This window comes from Mus musculus, chromosome 18 (genome assembly GCF_000001635.26).
Source record: "Mus musculus strain C57BL/6J chromosome 18, GRCm38.p6 C57BL/6J".
NCBI classification, from domain to species: Eukaryota; Metazoa; Chordata; class Mammalia; order Rodentia; family Muridae; genus Mus; species Mus musculus.
Window position 1 is genome coordinate 38,238,347 of NC_000084.6, and position 25,478 is coordinate 38,263,824.

The window sequence follows — 25,478 nt, forward strand, 5'->3', positions numbered from 1 at the left end:
TTTCTGTAAAACATACTGACATCGAGAAGAATGTAGTAATCGTTCCTATCTTATATGTAGGAAACCCAAAGCTCTTTTTTTTTTATTACGTATTTTCTTCAATTACATTTCCAATGCTATCCCAAAAGTTCCCCCCCCCCCAAGCTCTTAAAAAGTAAATTTATTCAAGAATTCCCTCTGGAAAGTCGTCAAGATTCAGTCTGATTCCAGAGTTGGAGTCTGTAATTACTGATGGATCACTATTGAGGTGGAAGGGTACTGATTGGACGGTGAGATGTACAATCTTATTAATATAGATGCCCACTGTTAGACGTTTCCTACTATCCATGGTGTCAAAAGCAAAGTGTACATTAGTGCGAAAGGGACGTATGAAGTGTTGGGGATGAGCAGGAAGCACGAAGAACAGTCAGCCAGTCTGCCCCTCTCTTCCTCCCTTCCTCACTCTACCTCTCCCCCTGCCTCTGGAAGGCTCGGAAGACAGAATTGCCACATTAGCGCAGGCCTGCAGCGCCAGCCCCTCCTGGAGGATGCCCAGCACCCACTCCGCAGGACGCCACCGCATCTCCCTGCCCCCAGCAGCCAAGGCTTGCAAGAGGGAGGAGGGCTGCAGTGGTTGCCACGGTTTATGCTTCTCCAGAGCTTCGAAGCAAGATTTCCCCAAAAAGCAATATTAAATAAATAAAAGGAAATTCAGCAGATGGGAACACGAATCAATGAAAACTCCCATATGAGTGCGAAGATTTATGTCAAAAAAACAAAACATCAACATCTAGGAGCTGCCGCGTCTCCTCTTGGTTTTTCGTTTGGAATGGATTCTTGGTGTCGCTTTCCCCCTCTTTCTGGCTGTGAGAGAAGGCAGGGGGGAGAGGAAGAAAAAAAAAAGAGAGAATGAAAGCCATTTTAAAATAGTCGTTTTAAATCAGAAACGAAAGCCCGCTTCCCCGCCCCCCGCCCCAAGGCCAGAGGGGATGTGATGCAGTCGGGGGAGCTGTGGGAGCTTGGGACCGAGAGCCCCCTGCCGGACGCCTTGGGGCGCCCCTGCCACCGGACCAGGGCAGCTCGCGGCTGCAGCCCGCACGGCTGCGGCGACCGCGACCGCGCGCGTGCACGCGCACTAACGCCCTCCGCACTGCGGTCGCATCCCACGCGGGTGGAAGCCCAGGCCAGTGATTCTGTGACAGCTTCTCCAGGCGATCAACCCCACCGCCGGGGAGCTTATCCCTGACCTGCGGTCGAGATGGTCGCCCGCTTGCATTTAGTTCTTTGGCTGGACCACAAAGGGATTTTTGTAGGGAAGGTACTGAGTCCTGACGTCTGGATTCAAATCTTAGCTGCTACAGCACGCAGATCGCCTTTGAGCAGATTTACCTTCCGGAGGCAGCGTGGGAATAAGAGTACCGGGCTCCTAGAGGATTGTGGGTGGTAAATGACAAAAGCACACAAGGTGCTTAGCACAGTGTACATATATACAAAATTGAATAAATGTGAGCTATTATCCTTAGGACAGAGGCTCATGTCTCTCAGTGGCTCTGCAGGATTCGTTCTCCCAGCTCTGCAGCCTTGTAGAAGGAAGCCTTCATTTACCCTGTCACTGGGCTCCAATTGCAGCAACCTTGTCTTTTGCCCAACAGCCCTGTTCCCTTCTGCCAGAGGCTTTCTGTGGAGGCCTTTCGTCTTCTGTTTCCACACAGCCTTCGCATCATTCAGGAGACTCTTAGTGCTTCCTCCCTCCCCAAAATGTGCTTTCTCTATTGGAGCTGGGGCTTCTTTTTCCTTGCAAGGCTCCTGGATGAAATCTACCCTCAGATTGGTTATGTGCTTAATGTCCATCAATCTGACAGTTTGCTCCAGAAGGTCCGTAGTATAATCTACTGTGGTCCTTGTGGGTTTTCTTGGCCCCCAGGCCAAGCCAGTGGCAGTAGCTTCTTCAAGTGCAGTGAATAACCAGAATGGAGGGAGAACCACTAAAGCCAGATGAAATTTTGAGGACAACTCCCCCCACCCCTTGACTCCTCCATCACCTCTGCCTCTCCTACCCCCTGTCCACTTTCCCTTCTTGAGACAGGGTCTCACTGTGTAAACCAGGCTGGCCTTGAGTTTATAGAGATCTGCCTGCCTCTGCCTCCAAAGGGCTGGGATTAAAAGGTACACACCACCACAGCTGGGCTTTTCTTCTTTTATTGTTTTATGTATACAAATACTTTGCCTGCATGTATGTGTATTCTGTGGGCGCCTAATGCCCATGCTGAACAGAAAAGTGTGTCAGATACCCTGGAGTTGTGAATCACTACATGGGAGTTTGGAATCAAACCTAGGTCCTCTGCAAAAGTAGCCAATGCTCTTCTTCATTGCCGAGCCTTTTCTCCAGCCCCTGTATCCTGGATCTTCTATACTGTCTCACGAATTCCTTCCAACAGTAAATTCAAATTCTGATTATCAAATATGCCAGGCCCTGTGCTGGGCACCAAGAACACAGACTCATACAATTTTACCTTTAACTTAGTGGAACCCAGGCCAAAGGTGGGAATGGACATCCAAACAGAGGGCAACGGGGGAAGCATCACGGTAAAAGCTCAGGACCAGCATGAAGGCCTATCGTTATCCCCGCTGTACAGATGAAGCAGAAGAAAGTTAAGTCGCCCAGGGCCACAAAGACAGTATTGGCAGCAGGGGGGTTGAAATGGGCGGGTTCTGACTCAGAGCCAGAGCCGTGAACTACTTAGCCAGGCTGCCAGGGAGCAAACAGCTGTGAGGCTGCGCTCCCTGCCCCACCCCCACCTCTGTGCTGGTGAGAGTGGGAAGTGCAGTTCCAGACGCAGGAGTGCCACCACCCAGGAGCAGGCAGGGAGAGAGAGAGAGCCAGGCTGTTGGACCCGAGGCAGCCGAGCACCCTCCTCCACACATAGAGCCTCGTGAGAAATGCTCTCGAGGGTGCAGAGGAGACCTGCCGGAGCGCAGCAGGCTCGGGAGCACCTCTGGTTTCTGGCTGCCAGCACTTGAGGAAGGCTTTGGTCTGAGCCTGGCACAATGTCAGGTGCAGCACTCCTCACCTCCTGCAAGTGCTGCCGATCTCACTATGTCTCTTCATCACCCCCGACGTCTTTAAAGGCAGGATTCCTGTGCTCTGCACTGCTGTCAATGGCAGCCACACCTAGATCCCTCAGAAACTGTAGCGCAGGCTTTGGGAGCTGGGAGGGCAAGCCTGCCTCAGGCTCTTCTGAGCTGAGGCCTGGCTGAAGCCAGACAGGGCTCTCTTCAAGGAGCTTCTGAGACCACCTGTTCTTTTCAATTTTCCCCTCCCCCAGCACCAGAAACCTGCATCCTCCCTAACATCTGAGATGCCTTTTTTTTATTACATTTTTTGAGTGTGTGCGTATGTGTGCATATGTGTGCATGCCATATGCGTCGAGAACAGCCTTCGTCTGGCTTTCTATCACCCATATATGGGTCTCCGGTATAGAACTCTGGTTGTCAGGTTTGGTGGCTAGCACTTTTATGTGCTGAGCCATCTCACCAGCCTTTCTTTCTTACTTAAAAGAAATGGTTTTTTAAGCCGGGTGTGGTGGCGCACGCCTTTAATCCCAGCACTTGGGAGGCAGAGGCAGGCGGATTTCTGAGTTTGTAGGCCAGCCTGATCTACAAAGTGAGTTCCAGGACAGCCAGGGCTACACAGAGAAACCCTGTCTCGAAAAATCAAAAAAAAAAAAAAAAAAAAAAAGAAATGGTTTTTTAGATTGATTTTATTTTATGTATGAGTTATTTTGCCTCTATGCACCACAGCGTTTTTTTTTTTAAGATTTATTTTATGTATATTTTTTGTATATGACTATGCTGTCTTCATGCGCACCAAAAGAGGGCATCAGATCCTATTCTAGATGGTTGTGAGGCACTATGTGGCTGCTGGGGATTGAACCTGGGTCCTCTGCAGGAACAAAGAGTGCTCTTAAGCCTTCTCTCTAGTAGAACAGCTGTGACCTCAGATGTCCGGCGTCTCAGGGAAAGTGACACAAGAGACATGTTTAAGTGCCTAATGTGAAAGGATGAGGGTGATTTTTGCAGGACCTGGTGATCAGCTGAGTGTGGGAGTGTCTGGCACCTTTGGGTGTCTGCACAGATCACAAGAAATCCACATGGCAGGCTAGGGAAGCAACTCAATCTGTTAGATCCTGAACCCACGTTTCTGGTCTTTCTTGGGTCCAACTCTATTCTGCTCTTAGGATTTGTTAAGGCTCCCCTGCCCTCCACCCCAGATACTGATATGGTTTTTACAGATGCTAGTTTCAGCGAGTCCCAGTATTGACAATGACAATGCAAACTAGCATGGAAGAGAAAGGTGCTGAGTCAACCCAGAGTTCAAGGTTGCTGCTTTCCTGGATCACTTGGAGAAATGCAGACAGAAATAAGAAAGTGGGATGGAGAGTCTTTGGAGGTAAGATTGAAGGAGTAATGGGGTCAACTAATGTGCCCTAGCGGCTGGTAAGGTGGGCTCTGATCACCCCACTGCTGTCCAGGGCAGTAGAGAGACAGAGATGGAAGGGGATGACGTGGTTAAAAGCTGGGATTCATACAGAAACAAGAGGCAGCATTTGGGTTGAGAGATTTGGCAATGGAGACAAAGAAACAGACTGATAATTGAAGAAGCAGAAGGATCAATTAAAAGTCTTGGCCAAGATAGGGAAGGCCTGTGTATATTTCATAGGAAGAAAGCAAATATGTAGTGAAGAGATGCATGCTTTGCTATGAAGATCAGGATAATTATAGTGACAAAGTTGTAGAAGAGACAGGAAAGGAAGGGGACTGAGAACAGTTTGTCTTAGAACAAAAAAGCTCGAACTTCTCAAACTGAGCCTGGGCTCTTGTCATTCCTACTAAGTCACAGCCATGCCCTATATTTATTTGTATGGTGTGTGACTAAGTCCAAGTATGTTCACAGTAGCTCTCAAGTTTCCTCCATCATCATCATCATCACCATCACCATCATCACCATCATCGAGTATCATTCAGTGTGTTTCCTTGTGAGATAGTTACTATCTATATTAGTCCCATGATATACGACAAATAAGAGAAGTGAAGGAAAAGATAAGAATTAACCTATTGAGATAACAAGGCGGTCAGTGGGAGTGCTGTTGGATAGCATGCAACCACTGCTCTTGTGCACAACTTCCTTCTTGTGCACACTTCAAAGAGTTGAAAATGGCCACCTCCAGGGAGCCAGACCGGAGGGTAGGGAGCATGAAGCAGAGGTCCGCTGCTTTTGATATAACCCTTTAGTACTATTTGACTTTTTCACTAGAGTAGAAACTCTCTTAACGACCTTCTTTGGCCTCTTCCACATTGCCTTCTCAGTGGTAATGAGAAGATAATTTCAATGTCATCTATCTTTTTATCTGAGGTCAGTGGCAAGCTCCCTGCTCCTTGCCAGCAGGCTCTCCCTCAGCACGCTTCACACCCCAATATAAATTGTCTGGTCACCTGACCAACCCGTGTCCACATTCCTACCGGACAGCAGGGTTCCTGCAAAATGTTCTTTTAAAATTAAACAAAGCAAAACATTTGTAAGAAGGAGTTTGCGTTAAAAAAAAAAAAAAAAAGAAAACCTGAGAGTAAAAAGCAAAAGGAATTGATATCAATGTTGAGGTAATGACTTAGCCTTCAGTGACAAATGTGAGGTTGCTGGCTGAGAAGGGACAGGGTGACAATGAGGACTTAATCTCTTTCCTAGATCCAATCTAGCCCTCTATACCACACAGACACGACACTATACACACACACACACACACACACACTCCCTAGTCTTTTTTTTTTTTTGAGATAGGGTCTCATGCATCCTAGGTTGACCTCCAATTTGTTCTGTATCTGAGGCTGACTTTGCGTTTCTGATTCTCCTGACTTCACTTCCCTAATGCTGGGATTACAGGCATGTGCCACCACACCTTGTTTGTGGAGTAACCGAGCACAAGTGCTTGCATTCTAGGCCAGCACTCTTCAACTGAGCTACATTCCCTTAGCCTCAGCTCTATCTCTAGTTTTGAAAGAAGTCAACCCATGGAGACTGAAGAGATGGTTTAGTAGGTAAAAGTTGCCATGCGAACATGAAGACGCGAGTTCAAATCCCCAGCACCCATGTAATAAACTGTGCATGGCTGAGTGGTAGTGCCATACGCCTTTAATCCCAGCACTCTCAGAAGGCAGAGGCAGGCAGATCTAAGTTCGAAGGCAACCTGGTATATAGAGCAAATTCCTGGTCAGCAAAAGCTGCTCAAAGAAACCCTATCCTGAAACAACAACAACAGCAAAAAGCTGTGCATGGCTGTGCATTCAAGTAACAATTCCAACATGGGGGTGGAGGCAGAGGCAAGCAGGTCCTAGGAACTTGCTAGTCAGAGAGCCTACCCAAATGGGAAGCTTCAAGTTTAGTAAAAGACCCTGTCTTAAAGGAATTAAGGCTCTTCCTGTAAGCGGCCAGAAGTCACCTGCCAAGATGGTTCGCTACTCTCTTGACCCAGAAAACCCCACAAAATCATGCAAATCAAGAGGGTCAAACCTTCATGTTCACTTTAAGAACACCCGGGAAACTGCCCAGGCCATCAAGGGAATGCATATCCGTAAAGCCACCAAGTATCTGAAGGATGTCACTTTAAAGAAGCAATGTGTGCCATTCCGGCGGTATAATGGTGGAGTCGGTAGGTGCGCCCAGGCCAAACAGTGGGGCTGGACACAGGGTCGGTGGCCAAAAAAGAGTGCTGAATTTTTGCTGCACATGCTTAAAAATGCCGAGAGTAACGCTGAGCTTAAGGGTTTAGACGTAGATTCTCTAGTCATTGAACACATCCAGGTGAACAAGGCACCTAAGATGCGCCGAGGAACCTACAGAGCTCATGGCCGGATTAACCCATACATGAGCTCCCCCTGCCACATTGAGATGATCCTCACTGAGAAGGAACAGATCGTTCCAAAGCCAGAAGAGGAGGTTGCACAGAAGAAAAAGATATCCCAGAAGAAACTGAAGAAACAAAAGCTCATGGCCCGGGAATAAATTCAGCATAAAATAAATGCAAATAAAGTTAAAAAAAAAAGGAATTAAGATAGAAAGAGATAAAGGAAGACAATGTCCTTCTGTGGCCTCTGGATGCATGTGCCTAGGTGTGTGCATGTGCACACACACTCACATGCATACACATAGAAAATGGAGGAGAAAGAGAAGAGTAGGAGGAGGAGGACTTGTCACTGTCATTCTATATGGGGCTCCTGCACAGCCTCTACTGTAGAATCTGCTGGTCTCCAAAGGACACTTTCCCACATTCATAGCCTGGTGGCCACCCTTCTATGCTATTTTGGGGCTGGCCCTCTAACTCACTTTGCCCAACAACCTGTGATAGAGAAAACAGTGCAGGCTCCAGGCCCAGTTTTTGAGACACCCGGCAGTTCTCCTTGTGTACCCTCTGAGCCACGATGTAAGAAGTTCAGTGGCCTAGATGGAGAGGCCATGTGGAATCAAGAGGCCCTGAGACCACAAGCAGAAGATGCCCAGCCTTTCTGTAGCCCCAGTGGTCTTCATATGACTCTGGTTCCAGATGGCCTCTAACTCCAGCCTCATGAGGGATTCCAAGTAAGACCAGCAGTATCACCCAGCCAAGCCCCATCAATTTACAGAACTAGAGGAAAATAACGACTGTTTTTAGCCATAAAAAATCTGGAGTATTTGTTGTGCTGTAATAAATAACTAAAATGCCATTCTGTATTTTAATTGCTTGTTGGCTTTGCTTGCACTGCTACGCTGTTTCCTCAGTGAGGGTAGGGGCCATATCCTTCTCTTTTTATAAATTATCTCTGCTCTTGAGAATTTCACACATATATATAATGCAATGAGATCATGTTCACTTGTACACACTGCCCACTTCTCTCTCCAGCTTCCCCTGTATCTTCTCAGCACATCTCCTTTTCAATTTCAAATCTTTTTCCTTTGATAGCGGAGTTAAATTAACACTGCCCATGCATGGGATGGCCCACAGGCGACCACATCCTCAAAAGAACAATTCCCCTCTCCCAGCAGCTTCGGCTGCCAATAGTTACTCAAATAAGGGGTGGGGCCTGGAAAGGGCCCCACTCAACTCTATCAGAATTTTAACTGGCTTGCTCTTGTGCAGGTAACCACAGTCACTCCAAGTTCATGAATGGGATAGCCATGTGGTGTCCTGAAGACAGCATCTCACCGCATCCCTCGAATCCTCTGGCTCTTTCTTACATTCTTCCTGCCTCCTCTTCTGACACCTTCTCTAATTAGGCCTTAGGGGTTGGAAGGCGATCGTTTAAGGGCTGAGCCCTCAGTCGCTTCTCAGCACTTTGACCAGGTATACACCTCTTCATTGACTGCTGCCCACTATACAAGCAAGCTGCTTTGATCTGCTTTGCTGTTGGGACTGGGTCTCCTAGGCTGCCTATAATTCATCATGTAAACTCGGTTGCCCTCAAACTCATGACAATCCTCCTACCTCAGCCTCCCAGCCTCCAGAGCGCTGGGTCATAGGCAGGTGCCACCATAGCAGGCCACACACATTTTTTTTTCCAGGTTGTTAAATACTCTGGGCATTCTTTAGCACTGAATAAACTCTCATAAACTTGATTAGTACAAATTAAAATTGTCTACAAAAAATAAAGGCAACAACAAATGTCTACAGTAGTCCCTGTTGTGGGAACAGAATGGCTCAGATACACATCAGGAGAAGTGATTTACTTGGTATCTAGACAATAGGTTCTTAATGACAACAGCTGGTCTTTGAAGGACTGAATCAACTTGATTTTGGGCCATGGTCCAAAAACAGAGTGAGGACAGCAGAAGAAAGTGGCTGAGGTTAAAGTCAGAGTTGCTCCCACAGTGTTACTGTGAGTGGCCCTGAGCAAGCGAATGCATGTGAGGATTCCCGAGACCTCCGAGTCTCTTGATATCCCGAAGATTCTGGGAGGAAAATGTTCCTTCCTTCCTCCCCCCCCCCCCGCCCCCCATGGGAAACCCATCAGTAACCACACCCTCGAAAACACAAGTTTCCCCTCTCCCAGCAGATATCATCCGCAGACAGTTCCTCAAATAAGCGGTGGGGTCTGGAGAGTGCCTCTTTGAGCTATTTCAGAATTTTAGCTGGCTTGCTCTTGGGCAGGTAACCACAGCTGCTGAGCTCATGGATGTGATAGCCATGTCGCTGTCCTGAAGCCATGTCATGTCCTGAAGCCTACTAGACAGTGTTTTAGTAATTATCTGTCTGGCCTTGAACTCTCTTCAGTTGACCAAGTATTAGGATTACTGAGGGTGCTGTGCCCCCACCCCTGAACATGATGCCATTTTGTAAATGGGGGCGGATACATTATTCTCCCTCTCAGATCCCTTCAACTAACTGCATACAGGCTGGAACCTAAATGCAAGTATGTAGAATGAACACGTTTTTTGCTCAAATCAGTAATTCCACAATTAGGGTCTGGTCCTTCTGGCTCTGTGTGGCTAAGAGACGCTGTGTAAACATTTTGTGGGCTGACGTGTGGGACATAAGTCCCGTGTGGGAAGATGCCACCCCTGCCCTGAGGGAGAGAAGTGGGGAGACTACACTTACACAGATGAGATAATTAACTAACAGGACAACATATAATTACTGCTAAACTGTGTAGTAAAAATTAAGTGCTACAGGGATTGGGAAAAGCGGAGAAGTGAGGCTCCAGCAGTTGGGGAGTCTTCGTTGCAGACCTGAGATCTGGCTGAGCCTTGCGGAAGGAAGCCAGCTAGAGACAAGCTGAGAGGAAGAAGAACACAGAAGCCCCAGGAGAACAGAGCCAAGCCAGCACACTTGTGGGTTTATTTCAGGCAGCACATGGCCTACGAAAGGTGTCCCAATTCCCCAAGAAAGAACATTTACGAATAGTTCCCCACATCACGTTCCTGGACTTCATTGGGTTTCCTCTGCTCAAAATGCCTTTCCCCGTCTCCCAATAAATTTGTGTTTAAAGGCCCAACTCAAAGGCAAACCACACGTCTGAATCCTTCCACGATACATTCTCCCCACCTCCACCTTTCAGGCTTCTACTGAAATACTATTTACAGTTCCCTGCCCACACCTTCCACTTCTATAATTAATACTAATTTATATTTCTTGAGCACTTTCTATGTCCCAGGACTTATGTAGACATTTATGTTGTTTTCACTCTGGAGGCTGCAGAAGGTATTGTTTTTCCCTACATTTCAGATAACGGGCTTAGTGTGTGTCCTTAAGAACCCTGCAACAGTAACAAAGCTAGGAAATCAGAAAGCTGGTATTTGTGGGACTAGAGCCCTTTTGCTTTTCTTCAGTGCTACAGACTGACCTTGGCCCTGTGAAGGACTGGCCTGGCCTCTGACACTGAGCTATAACTTCAGCCCTACAACACAGTTCTTTGTTTTCTGAGACAGAATCTCAGAATTGCCTGGTCTCGTTATGCCTTGAATCTGAGCTCCTCCTATCTCAGCCTCCCCACTCTTGGAACTGGAATTATAAGATTCCACTCCTTGAGACAGGATCTCATGTAGCCCAGGCTGGCCTAGGTCTATATAGCTGAGGACAACCTTGAACTAATGCTCCTGCCTCCACATCTAAAGCCGTATGTCACCACACCCTACTTTAGTCTAATCTTAACGTAACGGAGCCATTTTCAAAGACCACAAATGCTCTTTATCAATCTGTCTTCTCTTAGCCTAGAACGGTGGCTGACATATGGCTTGAGAGCGTTTTACAGATAAACACAACTTTCACACCACATGCCTGGGTCTCAGACTAGGTACATCCAGTACTCCTTTACCCAACACTTCCACCCACCTAAAAGTCACATACTCCGGGGGAAGGAGAGAGGAAGTCTGAACACCTTACGGTTTTGTTTTGTTTTGTTTTTCCATAGGACTCCAGAGTGCTGAAAGTGGGACCAGTTTACAAAAACCACCATTGACTGAAACTGAACTCGCAGCTCAGACTGACCAGGGCCTGTGAATCCTTGAAAGGTATTTTGAGAGGAGCAGCCTCTCAAAGGCTTCAGCCCGTGGGGTTAGGAACAAGAGTCAAGAGTACTCCAGCTGACCCTATCCTTGCACAGAGACCCAGGCAACAGAGTCAGCTGTAAGGACCAGGGAAATAGCGTTAAGCTGTAACCTGCTACTCTGTTACTATCAACAGCCAGAGTTCGAATTTTAGGGACTTTGACTCAGGCCAAACCAGGATTCCTGGTTTAGAGGATTAAAAAGAATTTCAGGACTAGCCACTGTGAAGAAGAGCTGGAGGTTTTAATGAAGATAACTTAAACATAGGCATACACAGGAGGTGTAGAAGATGCACAGGAAACAAAAGCAATACATACCAACGTGTAAATACGGACTTCTCGAGAGCTGCCATATTAGCCAGATATCTCTTTGGTGGTTAAGTTACATCGCAAAAGGTTGCTAAGAACCACTCCACTTCTCTCTGTTAAGTGAACTTATAGAGTGGTTCCTAGGATGGAATTACAATGTGATCAAGTAAAACCAGGCACCACAAGGGGCTGAGTACTCGGCCTTCACCTGAAAACGGGTTTCTGGTGAGATTCCTAATGAAACAACAGTTTGTGGCTGAGAAGCGGGGTGGGGAGAAGGCCTCTAACGAGGATTTCCTCTGCCTACAGCTTAAATGTAAAGAGAAAAAACCGGGCCAGAGCTAGAACCTGGGGCAAAGGGTGCTCTAGGTTCACCAATCAGCCACCATTCGGATTCGCGCACCCTCGCAGCTCCTGCAATGGCGACAGAGGACACCTTGGCCGTGGCGCCGCTTCAAGTTTGGAGCTCTCACCTCGCCAGCGCCAAGCCCGCCCTATCCGATGGCCACTTCCTTCCTAGAGCGTCATCCTTCCGGCAGGGCTCCTTGCTGATTGGCTGGCTGGGGACTCGGCCGCTGGGGACAGCGCAGCGGCCACTCTGGTCCCTGTCCCGTCCTTTGGGCCTCGATCCCTCGGCTGCAGGCTCTATGGTGCTGGCCACGACATGTGGCGCCTGACAGGGATCCTGGGGCGAGGTAGGGGCCGTCTGCAAGGCGAAGTCCCGCAGGCGATGGACTCATACCTGCAGTGCGCCGCGATCCGCGGGAAGGCCGCCATAGCGCCAGTGGGTGGGCTTAGATCTGGGAAGGGCGGGACAGAGGGAGCGAGGCTCCATTCAGGCGTCCGGAGCCGTTGGGATTTGAAACGTGGTAGGACAAAGTGGGAAGAAAGTAGAGCTTAGGTCCAAGGGGATGGGTGGAGCCCTAAAAGGGAGGAGTCAATGAAAGAAAGCCAATGGAAAGAGGAGGCATTTAGAGACAAGTGCTCACTAGAGTGAGACTGTATATGGTTCTAGGACATAAGTAGCTACTCCAGGAGAAAATTGTCAAAATAAACATGCTACATCTTTAAGGGTCTTGCTTTATTTATCTTGTTTAATCTTTCTGGGGTGTTGTTACCCTGGAATCCCCCATTACCCTAAAGATTTCTGTCTATACCCTTGTTTAAGAACTACTTCAAGGGTTAGAGGGGCAGGCTCAGTGGTAGAGGGCTTGTCTAGAATGGTGAAAGTCTTGGGTTCCACCTCCAGCAAATAACTGCACAGACAATGTCCGTGATTTCGGGGGCTCTCAGGATAAGATTTCCTCAAACACTGGAGGGAAGATTGTGGATGCCCTCTTCGATCCCTCCCTGATGGTGTGACTGTCCCTTGTCCCCACAGCTCTTCCCCGCCTGCTGGGACCTGGCTTCCGTGGGATAACGCCCAAACCCACCAGTTCAGATGGGTCTCAGACAACCTCCCCTACCCTGCCGCTCACTAGGCTCAGCTTTGACAGGTAAGAGACTGACATTCTGTCACATGTGGCCTCCTGTTCCCAACGTGTACAGAACTTAATAGTCTCTAATTGCACCATCTAGATCAGGTTCCCACGGTTCAAAGAGGAGCAGGGACCCAAAGTGCTGTGGATGGAAAGATGCCTTTCACTGGATGTCTGCTCATGTCTCCCCAAACACACTGCGGGACGCCATCTCATGGGTAAGGCTTCCCCAGGCCTGAACAGAGTGAGCTTGCATGGGTGAGCATCCTAGTCTAGAAACAAGGCTAACATATATTCATATGGTGAGGCCTGTGGCCCCCAGCACGTTCATGGAGACATTGCTGCCCCTCTAGCCTCTGCCATGTGTTTATTCTTCTCCATTTGACAGACATTTATTTAACACTTCTGAGTAGAGAACAAGGAAAATAATAATTCTTACCTTCATGGAGGTTAGCACAAATGATAATAAATATCTGCTAGATAGCATGACTTATCAACCTTAACTGTTATGCATACATTATCTTGTTTAATATTGACAGAAGTCTTGCAAGGGAGATTTAACCTTCATTCCAGACACAAGGACACTCAGGCTTTGGAATGTTAGCAATATACCTGAGGCCACATGGCTCTTAAGTGGTAGAACCAGACACGTTCAAGCTGTACCACGTAGTCAGCGAGTATATCTTGTAGAATCACCTGATTCAGAGTCTAAGGCATAATAGCTGCTCAATAAATATTTGTTGAACTTGATCTTTAAGGTCGCAAATGTATCACAAGCATTAAGTGTCGTGCTGAGTGGTAGTGGTGAATGGCTTTAATCCTAGAACTCAGGAGGCAGAGACAGATGGATCTCTGAGTTTGAAGCCAGTCTGGTTTACAGAGTAGGTGCCAAGACAGCCAGAATTACACAGAGAACCCCTGTATCGAAAAACGAAATGAAAAAAAAAAACCAAACAAACAAACATTAGGTCTCACTAGGGCATTCACAGAGCTGAGGACAAACCCAAGGCCTTGTGCTTGCTAGGCAAGCGCTCTGCCACTGAGCTAAATCCCCAAACCCAAGAGCTTCTGTCTCATTTGCTAGAGTGCAGAGTTCTTGTAGCAACGAAGAAGTATTGGGGTATCTCCAGCCCAGCACAGAAAGATAGGGGCAAGCAAGCAGCCCTTGGGATAGGAGCTAGCTCAGCTCTTCTGTGTCACCTTTTTAAACTTGCACTTGTACACGTATGCTCTTGTGGCTTGGTCGGGTGCTCTGACTTGTCTCTGGATTTTAGGCTAAGCTCCTGCTTACCACAGCCTCTCTGTGCCTGCCTAGACCCTTTTGTTCTGTCACTTGCTGGCACATGCATTCAGCATGCATTTCTTTCAGGCGCCTACTTTCACGTAACACTGCCCTGGGCTCCAGGGATACCAGAATGTGCATGGTCCACGGGCCCTGCCTCTGTCTTGCTTACAGACTAAACAGGAGTGACAGACCCTAAGTGAGTAATTGAGAAGGACTTCGGAACACCAAAGGCCAGGCTCAAGTGCTATGAAAGAACATGGTGCGGCGCTGCCCCTGTTAGTCAGGAAAAGCTACAGGGCAGATGATGAATAGCCAGTGGGGGCCGTGTTCCTGATGGACTGCTTTCTTTCCAGGGCACTCTGGCGGTGCTGGCCTTGCACCTGGCGAGGCAGATCCACTTCCACGCCCCTCTGGTAGCAGGACCTCAGCCAGCTGAACGCTCTTGGCACAGTCCCCTGTACCGCTTCCTCTCCTCTTCCTGGTGGCACCCACACTCCTGTGAGTTCTCAGTCCTCAAGGGGCAACTGGGGCAGGCTGGGAGTTTTCTCTGGGCCAGGAAGTATCTCTGGCTACACCTCAGGAAGAAAGCCATCAGTGGCTGCTTGCGTTTCCTATCTAAAGTCAGAGGAAGAGAAGTGGGGAAGTGTTGTCCACACTGGGTGTGGGCCCTGCCGCCCCTAAGTGTCCCTCAGTGTCCTTCTGTCACCTCCCAGAGAGGAAGCCCCAAGACCTAGGCTGCTTTAGACCCTGGGAGTGGCTTCCTGCCCAATCCTCAACTAGTTAGGTTCAGTCCTAAGGCCGCTCTCCTCAGAAACTGCATCTACTGAGTATGTATCTTGGTTAGGTTCAGAAAGACTATAGCCCATGATTGAGGTGCTGGAGTTGGATTGTAAGAGTTCAAATCCTGCAACTGATATTTACTAACTACTTTTGTGTTCCTGAAGAAATCAGTTTTAATCTCTCTGTACCTCAGTTTCTTCATCTGTAAAACGGAATAATAATAAGTGATACTCTAGGGATTCTTTAGCAAGACCAGATGAGTTACTATATGTCAAGGACTTAGCACTGTGCCTAGCACATTGTTTACATACCCTTGGTTATTGTTGTTTGGAGTATAAATTCTTGTCCTGTATAGCAGACTGTCAGTGTTAGCGTTAAGCAGAGAGTTGGATGATAGGCTATGATGGTGAATGAGATAGGTACTCCATACCACTGTAAGAATTCAAATGATTTATGCTCAGGACAGGACGACAGCATAAATACAGCTCCCTGTCGAGGAAGGCCAGCCAAAGTGGAAAAGGACAAGAGGAAGGAAAGTGTCTTAGGAGTTTCACAATTCTTCTTCTGGCCTCCCAGATCTCAGAGGGACTGACTGGAAAGTGCCCCCTGCTCCCTCAGAACGATCCCTTTCTCAGGTGACTTCTTGCTGACTCTCTCCAGCACTTCGGAGGCATGTTCTTCCCAGGTCTGACTGCCCAGCTCCCAGGAACACTGGCCTCAGGGAACCAAGGCAGGGCCAGGAAGACCATCCCTCAGCTCCATCCCAGTGCCTTCCCTCAGATAGCTCCCTGAGATCTGGACTTCTGAATCTGCCTGAAGAAGGTACAACCTTACCTATTATCTTCAGGGGGCAGGGGCTGGTAGATGGACCTCTGTTGCTCTCTATGTCCAGGTAACCAGTTGTCATGCCTTTGAGTCCTCTTGCTTAATGGGGTGGCTAAGAGTTACTGGACATAGACAGGGCAGACTGGGAGAGAGATGGGAGATGTCACACCCTTCTCTCTGACCTGGGTGTTGGCTTTTCCCTTGCAGAGCCCAGTGACTTTGACTTCCTGCATGCTAGCCGAGACTTCGCATCCCAGGCAAAGGCAGCCGAGGCCCACCCCCCTGGAGGAAAAAATGTATGGTCTGGGTTTGGTACCCTGGATGCCCACTCCACCCTCGGGGCAGGTGGAGATCCAAGGGAACCCTACCCTGATGCCGCTTTCTCTTTCTCCTCCAGGAACAAGACAAGGCCAAGGCTCTTCCTCTGGAGGAGGCTGTGACTTCCATTCAGCAACTCTTTCAGCTCAGTGTAGCCATCACTTTCAACTTCCTGGGTACCTGTTTCCTGCCTCGAGGAAGGGGGATGAGGATTGAAAAGGGTGGATGGGATGCAGTCAGAGTAGAGAGTGGTTTAAACGAGAGATTTCTCTTCTCTTGGGTAGGTAGACCAGATGTGGCATGGTGGTTCAGTGGGGTCAGGGACCCATCCTTGCTCATAAAGGTTCAGCAAATCTAAAACTAGGCTCTGTCTTGAGTTCTGTCTTAGTCACTCTAGCATCTGCTCTCCTGGGAGCTGGGAGGGAGGACACAGTAAGCTAGAGGACCACTCCTTTCCTTTAAGGGCGTGACCTTGAAGTTGCCCTTTATGGGGGTTTATAAGCCACAAGGTCGACTTATCATCGGCTATCTGTTATAGAGGAGGCTGAGAAATGTCTTCAGTCGGATGGCCGTGTGCTTCCTTGAAAATTCTGTCCTGTGTAGGCTGTAGAAAATAATTTTAGAGGGCACCCAGCTTTCTCTGCCGTGCTTAGAGAAGAGTAGGCTCCTGCAGTTCACAGCAGGCCCCAAGTGCATCATGGGAAAAAATCTTTATTAAATCTAGGAACTGCACATGACTCAGCAGTTTGTCCGGGTCCTCTGGTAACTTGGCTCCTGTCTCTAGCCATCTAAGGTGAAGCCCCGAATTCCCAGCAGGACCTGATGGGGTCTAGTAGTTGATGGGGGAGAGGGCAGGGCTCATTTAGAGACTATTTGCTGTATGTACACCATTTGCTAGAGCTAGGTCCTAGAGATATAGTGGTTCTTTACTCTCATGGTATTTGCATGTGAACTGAAGGATAATAAGTAGTAAACTGGACAGGTATAGTGGTGTGCAACTTCAATCCCAACGCACTGGAGGCAGAGACAAGCAGATCTTTTGAATTTCAGGCTAGCCTGGCCTATTTAGTATGTTCCAGGACAGACAGGGCTACAGAGTGAGGCCCTGGGTCAAAAAAGAAAAGCAGTGATATGGCAAATAAAAAGAATCTCAGATGATGAATGTTTTGAAGATATTGAATAAGGGGATGTTTTAGTAACTTGGGCAAGGAACTACTTTTCATGTAGAAGTATGCCAGCAGGGAGATCCTGAGCTGCAGCCTGGCTAACAAAGGCAAGCTACGTTTGTTCCCATCTGGACAAAGCTTTTCAGCAGAGGGAAAAATGAGAGCGAAGGCCCTGAGGCAGCCTTGAGTTTTACTTGTTAAGGGGTAAAAGGGAGGTGGGTGTGGCTGGAACTTAGGAACACAGAAAGGATAGACAGATGACGACGTCAGAGAAGCAGGCAGGAGCCAGATCACGTAAGGTTTTCTGAGCCCAGGAAGAGAGTAGGGATTGTAAGTGAGCCAGGAAGCCACTGAAGCATGAAGAAGGATGGAGGGTCATGTGATCCGTGTGGCTGTTTACAGAGCAGCATGGATTGACTCCGGCCAGAAGGGAAATGGGAGACCAGGCAGGAAGATGTGCTGAGCACTGAGCAAGATGAGGGCTTAGCCATGGCCAGAGGAAGCAGAGACCAGAGGAGTAGGAGAGTCTGGTTACTGGTGAACAGGGGTCTCTTCTGCCCCTCATGTTTCCTTCCCAAGGACGTGGAATCCGTGAACTCTGGCCAGGGAAGTGACTGTAACTCGGCTTGCTGAAGGAATGCGGCTTTTTGTGATTTGGAGGGGCAGGCTCTCCTCAGAACCCTCATGCCGTTCCTCCATTCACTTATTCATTTATTCAGCAAGTGCTGAGCCCTGTGGCAGAGCACAAAGGCAGCACAAGCTATAATCATATTTTGCATTTATGTAGAATTTTCATCCCATGCGAAATTACTTCTCCGGTCTTGTTCTGCCTGCCTCGAGGATTTTACAGTATAACTGAGGAGACAGGGCTCATTCTTTTGTAACAGCTGCATCCGCAGACAAAGGTTCGGTATATTGGGAAAGTGCTAAAAAGAGTTTAAACCCCGAGTGTGGTCTGAAGGTTCTAGAACAGAAACGATGGGAGGCCTGGCAACAGACTCAGAACACAGGGGTTCAGGCAGTACTCAGTTTGAGCAAAGATAAAAACTGCTAAAGTTGAGTCTTGGCTTTTTCTTTAATGCCTGGGCAAAGCAAAGGGTCCTGGCTTTGGGGGTTGCATGTCAGTCAGGCATTGGGCCATCTTCTGCTAAGGCCCCTCATTACCCCATAAGACTAGCCGAGCAGGATCACCCGTGGGGTTCCAGTGCACCGTGAAACCCTTCCCTGGCTAACATAAGCTCAAGAGTCTCTGGGACCTCGTGACCTACTGAGCCTCAGGGGGACAGGAGCCAGGGATGCTCCTGAGACCCAGGGGCCAGCACTGATAGTGTTTCAAGGTCGCTGCTGTCAGAATTACTTAGGGGTTCTTTTCTCTCGGTGAGAATCTTGTCACCCTGATTAAGATTCACACCCCTGACAAAGTCTCATTGGTGGGGACCAGCACAATGATTGATGGACAGCCCTGGGGAGGAGGGAGGGGTTATTCCCAAAAGGCGCCAGAATGGCCAGGTAAGTGAGCAGAGCCACCAATCTCTGGCACCAAGTCCCTGACCACTACCCCCCAGTGAACCAACTGGAAAAGTAAGTTGCAAACTTGAAGAAAAGATGGATTCTGGGAGGAGATGAACAGCCACGAGGGCATGGTTGGGGATATAGAAGGTCTTGGTGGGAACTGTGTTTGTGCTCCATGCTTTCCTACAGGGACAGAGAACATAAAGACGGGGGACTACACGGCAGCCTTTTCCTACTTCCAGAAAGCCGCAGACCGTGGCTACAGCAAAGCACAGTACAATGTGGGCTTGTGTCTCGAGCATGGCAGAGGCACCCCCAGGGACCTCAGCAAGGTACCGTTTCATCCCCAGACCCAGTGAGCTCAAAAACTGAGCAGTAAGCTGAAGGGGATCATAGTTCCACTTCTCTGCCTGGCTCTGGGTCTGTTGGAGCCCAGCTGTTAGACCAAAGTAATATCTTCCTAACTTACAGAAACATACTCAGAACTCAGGGGGTGCAGACAGTTTGCCTTCCCAGAGCCTAGATTTGTGCCCCGATTAAGAAATTAATTTTAAGACAGAAAGATAGGTATTCAAGGGTGTCATAATTGACCATGGTAACACATACCTATAATTCCATCACTCTGGAGGCTGAGGCAGGAGGATCTCCACACATTTGAGGCCAATCGGAGCTCTACAGATAGTAACAGATCTGCTGATAAAGAACTCTTGATATAGAGCTCTGTATCAAGACCTCACCTCAAAAAGACAACAGATCAGAAAAGCCCGCAAAAGTCCTAGTGTTCTTTAGAAGGTAGGATATACTGGGGTTTTACTTTCGTCTTTTGGATCTTTGTTTTTAAATTTTGACTTACCAGCATTTACCTGACATAATGATTATGCATTTATTTGAATGATTTTTAAAATTTCAAAGAGGCAAGTTACCTGCAATCAATCTGGTTATCTCTCCCATTGCCCCAGGCTATCCTCTTTTACCATCTGGCTGCCGTCCAGGGCCACAGCCTGGCTCAGTACCGCTATGCCAGGTGTCTGTTGCAAAGTCCAGGCTCTTTGTCAGACCCTGAGCGAGAGAGGGCAGTCTCTCTGCTGAAGCAGGCTGCAGACTCTGGCTTGACAGAGGTGAGTGCCTCTGGTGGGATCTATCTTAGTGCAGTGTCAGAGCCTGAAAGTGACCGAGGTGCCTTGTCATTCCTCCCCAACAGGCCCAAGCTTTCCTTGGGGTGCTCTTTACTAAGGAACCACACCTGGATGAACAGAGAGCAGTAAAATACCTCTGGCTGGCGGCCAGCAATGGGGTACGTGTGAGGTCTCTGGTCCATGCATTCTGGGGATCAAGTCTGATAAGAAAAGGGATTTGGAAACTGGTTCTGAGCTCTGAGCTTATGATATGTTTTCTAGGAGCCTTTGGGCTGAGTCAATAATCCTATCAGTAATGCTGATCAATAATGCCATGGCTTCCACTGCTCCACTGTGCAGCCTCGGACAGGGCCACTGGGGTGCTGAGGTTAAAGGTGGAGAGACTGTTCAGCTGAGGTGGGAATACTTGCTCTCCTCGGAGTGTGGCCCAGCAGGGCTCCTCTCTACCAGCCACCGGGCCTGGTGCTGCACACGCACCACACATCCGGGCATCCATCACTTCTTGATTCAAACCTGCTTCATCACCTTTAAAACAAGCATAAAATGCCCACCTTAACTGTCCGCTGTCTGCCACTTCGCGGAGCTGGTGGGAGTATCAGACCAAGGTGACAGGCATGAGAGAGCTGCCTGGAAGCTGTGTCTGTGACCAGCCATCATGGTAGGGAAGTCAGAGACAAAGAGAGAGAGGGCTACCTAGTTGTCTAACCTGGGTGTTGACATTCAAGTGGCATTACCCAGTTTGTTCCATGAGGCTAGATCTGTGAGATGTTGATGAAGAATGCCAGGGGAATGATCACTCGGATTTCAGGAGCACTAACAGTTGTTTTGGTGTAGACAATCTCAGAGCTTTTTCACCCCTGGGAAATGCCAAGGTGATCTGTGGTTCGTTGCATTCCTGCAGTGTATCAGATCAGGATGCGTGTTCCTGGTATAGAAGGCTCAGGAGTCGTGGATTGAATCAGGCAGCGTGCGCAGTGTCATTTCTCTGCATAGGGCACCACTGTTTCACTTTGTTAAATATGGTAAGAGCTCTCTATTAAGGGCTGAGAGCTCGGTGTTGTGCATAGCCAGAAGGGAATCTGATGCTCGTGGCACTAACCTAAGCGCTTTTCATGCAATGACAACCTAAGCAGGCAGTGCTTCTGTTACCTCGGTTCATAGGTGAATAAACTTAGGGACCTAGGTCGGAAGCCCGGAACGCTAGCCAGGCTCCTAATGCCTACTTGTTCTGTCTCAAAGATAAGTGTCATATCAGTGAGGAGAGAGAGAGAGAGAGAGAGAGAGAGAGAGAGAGAGAGAGAGAGAGAGAGCGCCAGAGCCACAGGTCAGGGGCAGAGCCTCAATGACATGCTTGTGTTGTGGTTTCTGTTTTACAGTCTTCTCAGGCTAAATCAGGGAGTCAGCCCTGGCTTTGGGAAACCTCCCTGCAGGCTGGCCTACTGGTCACTTTTCATATAGAGCTGAACCCTTATGCAGTCTTTCTCATCCAGTCCCCACAAGAGCCCTCACGCTGCCGGGGTAGAGTCTCCCTGGGCAGAGGAAACTAAACTCCTTCGGCAAGCACCGGGCCTCTAGCGTTTCATGATCAAGGAGCTTGGAATGTGGCAGGCTTTGTGGATGATGGCCTGCCTGACTCCACCTCGCTCCTGGTTGAGCATTCCACTTCTTCAGTTTGTCTGTCTTCTCCTTTAGGATTCTCAGAGCAGATTCCACTTGGGAATTTGCTATGAGAAGGGCCTTGGTGCACAGAGGAATCTAGGAGAGGCCGTGAAGTGCTACCAGCAGGCAGCAGCTATGGGGAATGAACCCGCCCGGGAGAGGCTTCGGACCCTCTTTAACGTGGAAGCAGCAGGTAATACAAACCGAGGCCTGCTTCCTCCTGAGCTTAGTGTCCTGCGACAAAAGAGGGCAGAAGCCCCAGGTCTCCTTGTCGGTCCTGGCCCTAGCAGGAGTTAGAAGGCCAGCTTTCAGAGTGACATAAATGGGTGTTTTCACCTCTGCTGATACTGAACTAGGAACTCCGTGCCTTTGAGCCTTAGTTTCTTCTCTAACAATCAGAGGAACAGTAGAACTTAACTCCTTGGCTTGTTACAAGCACTAAATTTCAAGGAAAATAAAGGGCTCGGCACACCCATTGTTGTGGTACATGCCAGGAGTCACATTGGGCATGCTGAGGCATGCATTCCCAGTCAGCTTGGGTAGCAGCAAGAAACTGCCTTAGGAAAACAATCACAGCAGAGTATAGCACACAGTAAGTGTTCAATAAACCAGTAAATGATGGTTGTTGTCATAACTTTTTAGGAGAGCCAATGTCTTGAGGCTGGCCACACTACCTCTCTAGGGCAGTGAAAGCTCCACTCACTTCTGAGTTACTGGGGCTGGGCCCCATTAGAAATTCCAGGGAAGGGGGCTAGAGAGATGGCTCAGAGGTTAAGAGCACTGACTCCTCTTCCAGAAATCCTGAGTTCAATTCCCAGCAACAACATGGTGGCTTGTAACCATCTATAATGTGATCTGGTGCCCTCTTCTGTCCTGCAGGCATACATGCAGGCAGAACGCTGTATACAAGATAAGTCTTAGAAAAAAGAAAAGAAATTCCAGGGGAGCCAGTTCCTTTAAGAAGACCCTGCCCTACAGGCAAGGTGGGTTACATCTTTAATCCCAGGACTAGGGACAGAGTCAGGTGCATCTCTGAGTTTGAGGCCAGTATAGTCTACACAGTGAGTTCCAGGACAGGCAATATATGTAGAGACCCTGCTACAATCAAACAAACCGACAAAGCCCACTCCACCCACCCACCTGACCCCCATCTGAGGGCTGATGATTGAGCATTGCTGTCACCTCTCTTTGTTGCCTCAGGGCCCAGCCACCTGGCCACGACAGGACTGAAGTCTTTCTCCAGCCCCTCCCTCTGCAGCCTGAACACCCTGTTGGCTGGTGCCTCAGGCCTCCCTCATGCCTCAAGCACTGGGAACCTCGGCCTCCTCTGCAGAAGTGGCCATCTCGGAGCCAGCCATGGTGCCCCCAGCAGGACTATACCATCCTTGGAAAGGAGCCTCGTAAGACTAGGTTTCGGCTAAGGTGAGACTGAATGCAGCCCTGGTTGTGCCTGGGGGGCGAGGAAGAGGATGACTGGAAGTTGGGTGGCAGAGATCGGCTGTTAGTACAGCCTAGGGTAGCAATTCCAACTGGTGCTAAGGCGCCCACCTATTTCCAGTGCATGGCTAATCGGTGACTTTGTCTTTTTCTCCACCTGAGCCTTGGGCCTCTTTCCACATAAGCCTCAAATACAGTCAAAATATTCATTCAGTAACTCCAGGACCCCCATTCTGTCACCTTCACCTTTGTTTTTGAGCAAATAGCTAACTTCTGTTCTTGTGCCTCCGGTTCCTCATCTTAGACCACACCATAGTTTGCAGACAACCCTGGGTGTGTGCATGCCCCTGATAGCTTACATGACAACATGTAATCAAGATGCGTTGCTTTAGTAACATGTTTACTATATAATGGCAAAGGTATGGAGATGTTTCCATGAGTGGCCGAAGCTTGGGAAGTCCTGGTAGTGCCAGTCTTCTCGCCTTGTTCTTCCCCAATGGGCTCACAGCCATTTTCATCTTTGACGTGGAAGAGAGGGGTTGCCTGATGCTTGCTTGTGTCTGCTTGACTTTTTTTCAGACCTCCTCCTTAAAGATGGAGCCTGAGAGTTCTCAGAGATACCACAATTTGAGTCCCAAAGAAGAGGCCAGTTAGTTACTTACCTTCCCAGGAACCATCAGTACCTCCCCGGCACCATAAGGAAGAGGAACGTGTGTAAAGACCCGGGCTTTGGCTGCGCCGCCTGGAAGCAGTGACTGGATGTCAACCACATCTCCTCAGTTGTCGACTGAGGACTCCTGCCTTAAAGGATTGAGATGCAGCCATTTCACCATAGAAAGAACCTTACTCCTTGCTTAGGTTCCTGAAGACAGACTGGTGCCCACAGTTCCATGGCCTTAAGAACCACCAGGCTGCTGGGCATGGTGAGACACACCCAATCCCAGCATTCAGGATGCAGAGAGGCAGGCAGATATCTATGAGTTTGAGGCCAGCCTGGTCTACCAGGTGAGTTCCAGGACAGCCAAGGCTTGTTATACAGAGAAACCCTGTCTCAAATCACCACCACCACCCCCACCACCCCCCAAAAAAGAAGAAGAAGAGTCACTAGGTCAAGATGAGGATCAAAGCTGACATTATGACTCCAGCCAAGACTTCAGTCTACCAGTTCACACTGCATTGTTATCTGAAAACATTATCATCACCCTACAGATCAGTGGAGATTAGGCACCTGGAGTCTTGGAGCCAGAGAGTGGAGACCATGAGTTCTTTTTGGGAAAGGTCAGGTAGGGATATACAAGTGTTTAATAAAACAGATGGTGGATTATCTCTCGGTCTTGCCCTTGAGTGTGTTGGAGAGAGCCAGGGAGATGGGCAGGGGGAAGCTGGGCTGAGGCTCCATCCTCATCTCTAAACTCTCCATTAACCAATTTAAAGGGTCTTAAAAGCTCTCCAAGAGAGAGACTTAGACAAAAATGACTTCAGAGTCAACACTAATGACTCCAATTACTGAATTTGTGAATAGCTGCTCCCCGGCTTCTGGAAATTAGCCCAAGTTCAATAGCTGAAATGTGGTTGTGGGTAGTGGGTGGGAGGAACCAAGGGCCAGCCCACCCCTACCTCTCCCAGCAGCTGCCCCACCCCTACCTCTCCCAGCAGCTGTCTTCTTGCCTGGCCAGTGTGGTCAGTTCAAAGATGGCTTTAGGAGGGAAAGGATTTTCTTTTGCTGCCTACCCCCTACCTCTCCCCACTTGTGTGAGGTCTTAACTACCGTGTTCCAGCTCCTTCTTTCCCTAAGGCCCCAGTGCCTCCCCTGCTCCCTGCTTCCTTCTCAGTTGCTGTACACACTGTCCTCAACCCCATTGGTCACCTTACATGCTGCCTTCCTCAAACCATGCTCCTTAGACATGGGCACCTGGTCACATCCCAACACTCAGAGCAGCGTCCCGTGTAAGGTGAGGGCTCCCTGTTCAGAGTTTGAAGCCCTGTAGTACACTAACCTCCATGGCAAAAATGAATAATAAGTAGAAAGGTTTTTGTGGTCAGATGAGTTTGGGAAGCATTGCCCTCGCCATCCTCTTTTTATAGACTCAAAGTACACAGCAGCAGAGGCTGTGCCAAGAAGCCCTGCATCAAGATGGAGGTTCTTCATTGAGGCAGCAGAGGCTTCCTGGGAGCCCTGAGAACTGTCAACACCAGCATTCCCAGGAGTCTCACTAAGCCAACTGAGGTCATTTGGGTCCGTTGGGCTCTGCTTGCTTCCCCAACTGTGCTTGTCAGACAGTGGATCAGGGTATCTATAGTGATGGGGCAATAAGGCTCTCCCTCCCCGCAGTCCCTGCTGGACTAAACACAATGGGGGTACCCAAGTCGGGGTGGGGTAGTGCTCACCTCTCAAGCCTCTACCTGAGGGTAGGGCAGTGTAGACATCCTAAGAGATGATATGGGGGCACAAACCCATGACTATAAGGTCCCTGTAGTCTCAATACAGCCCCAGGGGACAGGCTTCATGGACAGACCCAAAACT

At 48.8% G+C, this 25,478-nt stretch overlaps 1 protein-coding gene, 1 long non-coding RNA gene and 1 pseudogene across 4 annotated transcripts; 2 read left to right on the forward strand and 1 right to left on the reverse strand.

Moving 5' to 3' along the window:
• Nucleotides 1–58: 58 nt before the first annotated feature.
• Nucleotides 59–12,219, reverse strand: 1700086O06Rik (RIKEN cDNA 1700086O06 gene). Of its 3 annotated transcripts, NR_015475.1 has the most exons (4): nt 11,368–11,852; nt 2,493–2,607; nt 1,227–1,405; nt 59–843 (listed from the first exon to the last, which is right to left on the reverse strand). It is a non-coding gene; the product is annotated as an RIKEN cDNA 1700086O06 gene (long non-coding RNA). The 3 variants fall into 3 exon arrangements; NR_027904.1 differs by lacking the exons at nt 1,227–1,405; nt 2,493–2,607 and having other exon boundaries at nt 11,832–12,219; NR_027903.1 differs by lacking the exons at nt 1,227–1,405; nt 2,493–2,607.
• On the forward strand, nt 3,754–7,706 carry Gm10268 (annotated as a pseudogene).
• Nucleotides 11,903–24,283, forward strand: Dele1 (DAP3 binding cell death enhancer 1). The gene is made up of 13 exons (NM_024179.5): nt 11,903–12,053; nt 12,740–12,854; nt 12,937–13,054; nt 14,475–14,619; nt 15,562–15,723; nt 15,934–16,022; nt 16,124–16,220; nt 18,912–19,054; nt 19,682–19,840; nt 19,924–20,016; nt 21,551–21,710; nt 22,718–22,939; nt 23,534–24,283. The coding sequence occupies exons 1-12, from the start codon at nt 12,023–12,025 to the stop codon at nt 22,936–22,938; spliced, it is 1,533 nt and encodes a 510-aa protein (NP_077141.2). The 5' UTR covers nt 11,903–12,022; the 3' UTR covers nt 22,939; nt 23,534–24,283.
• The last annotated feature ends 1,195 nt before the right edge of the window (nt 24,284–25,478 follow it).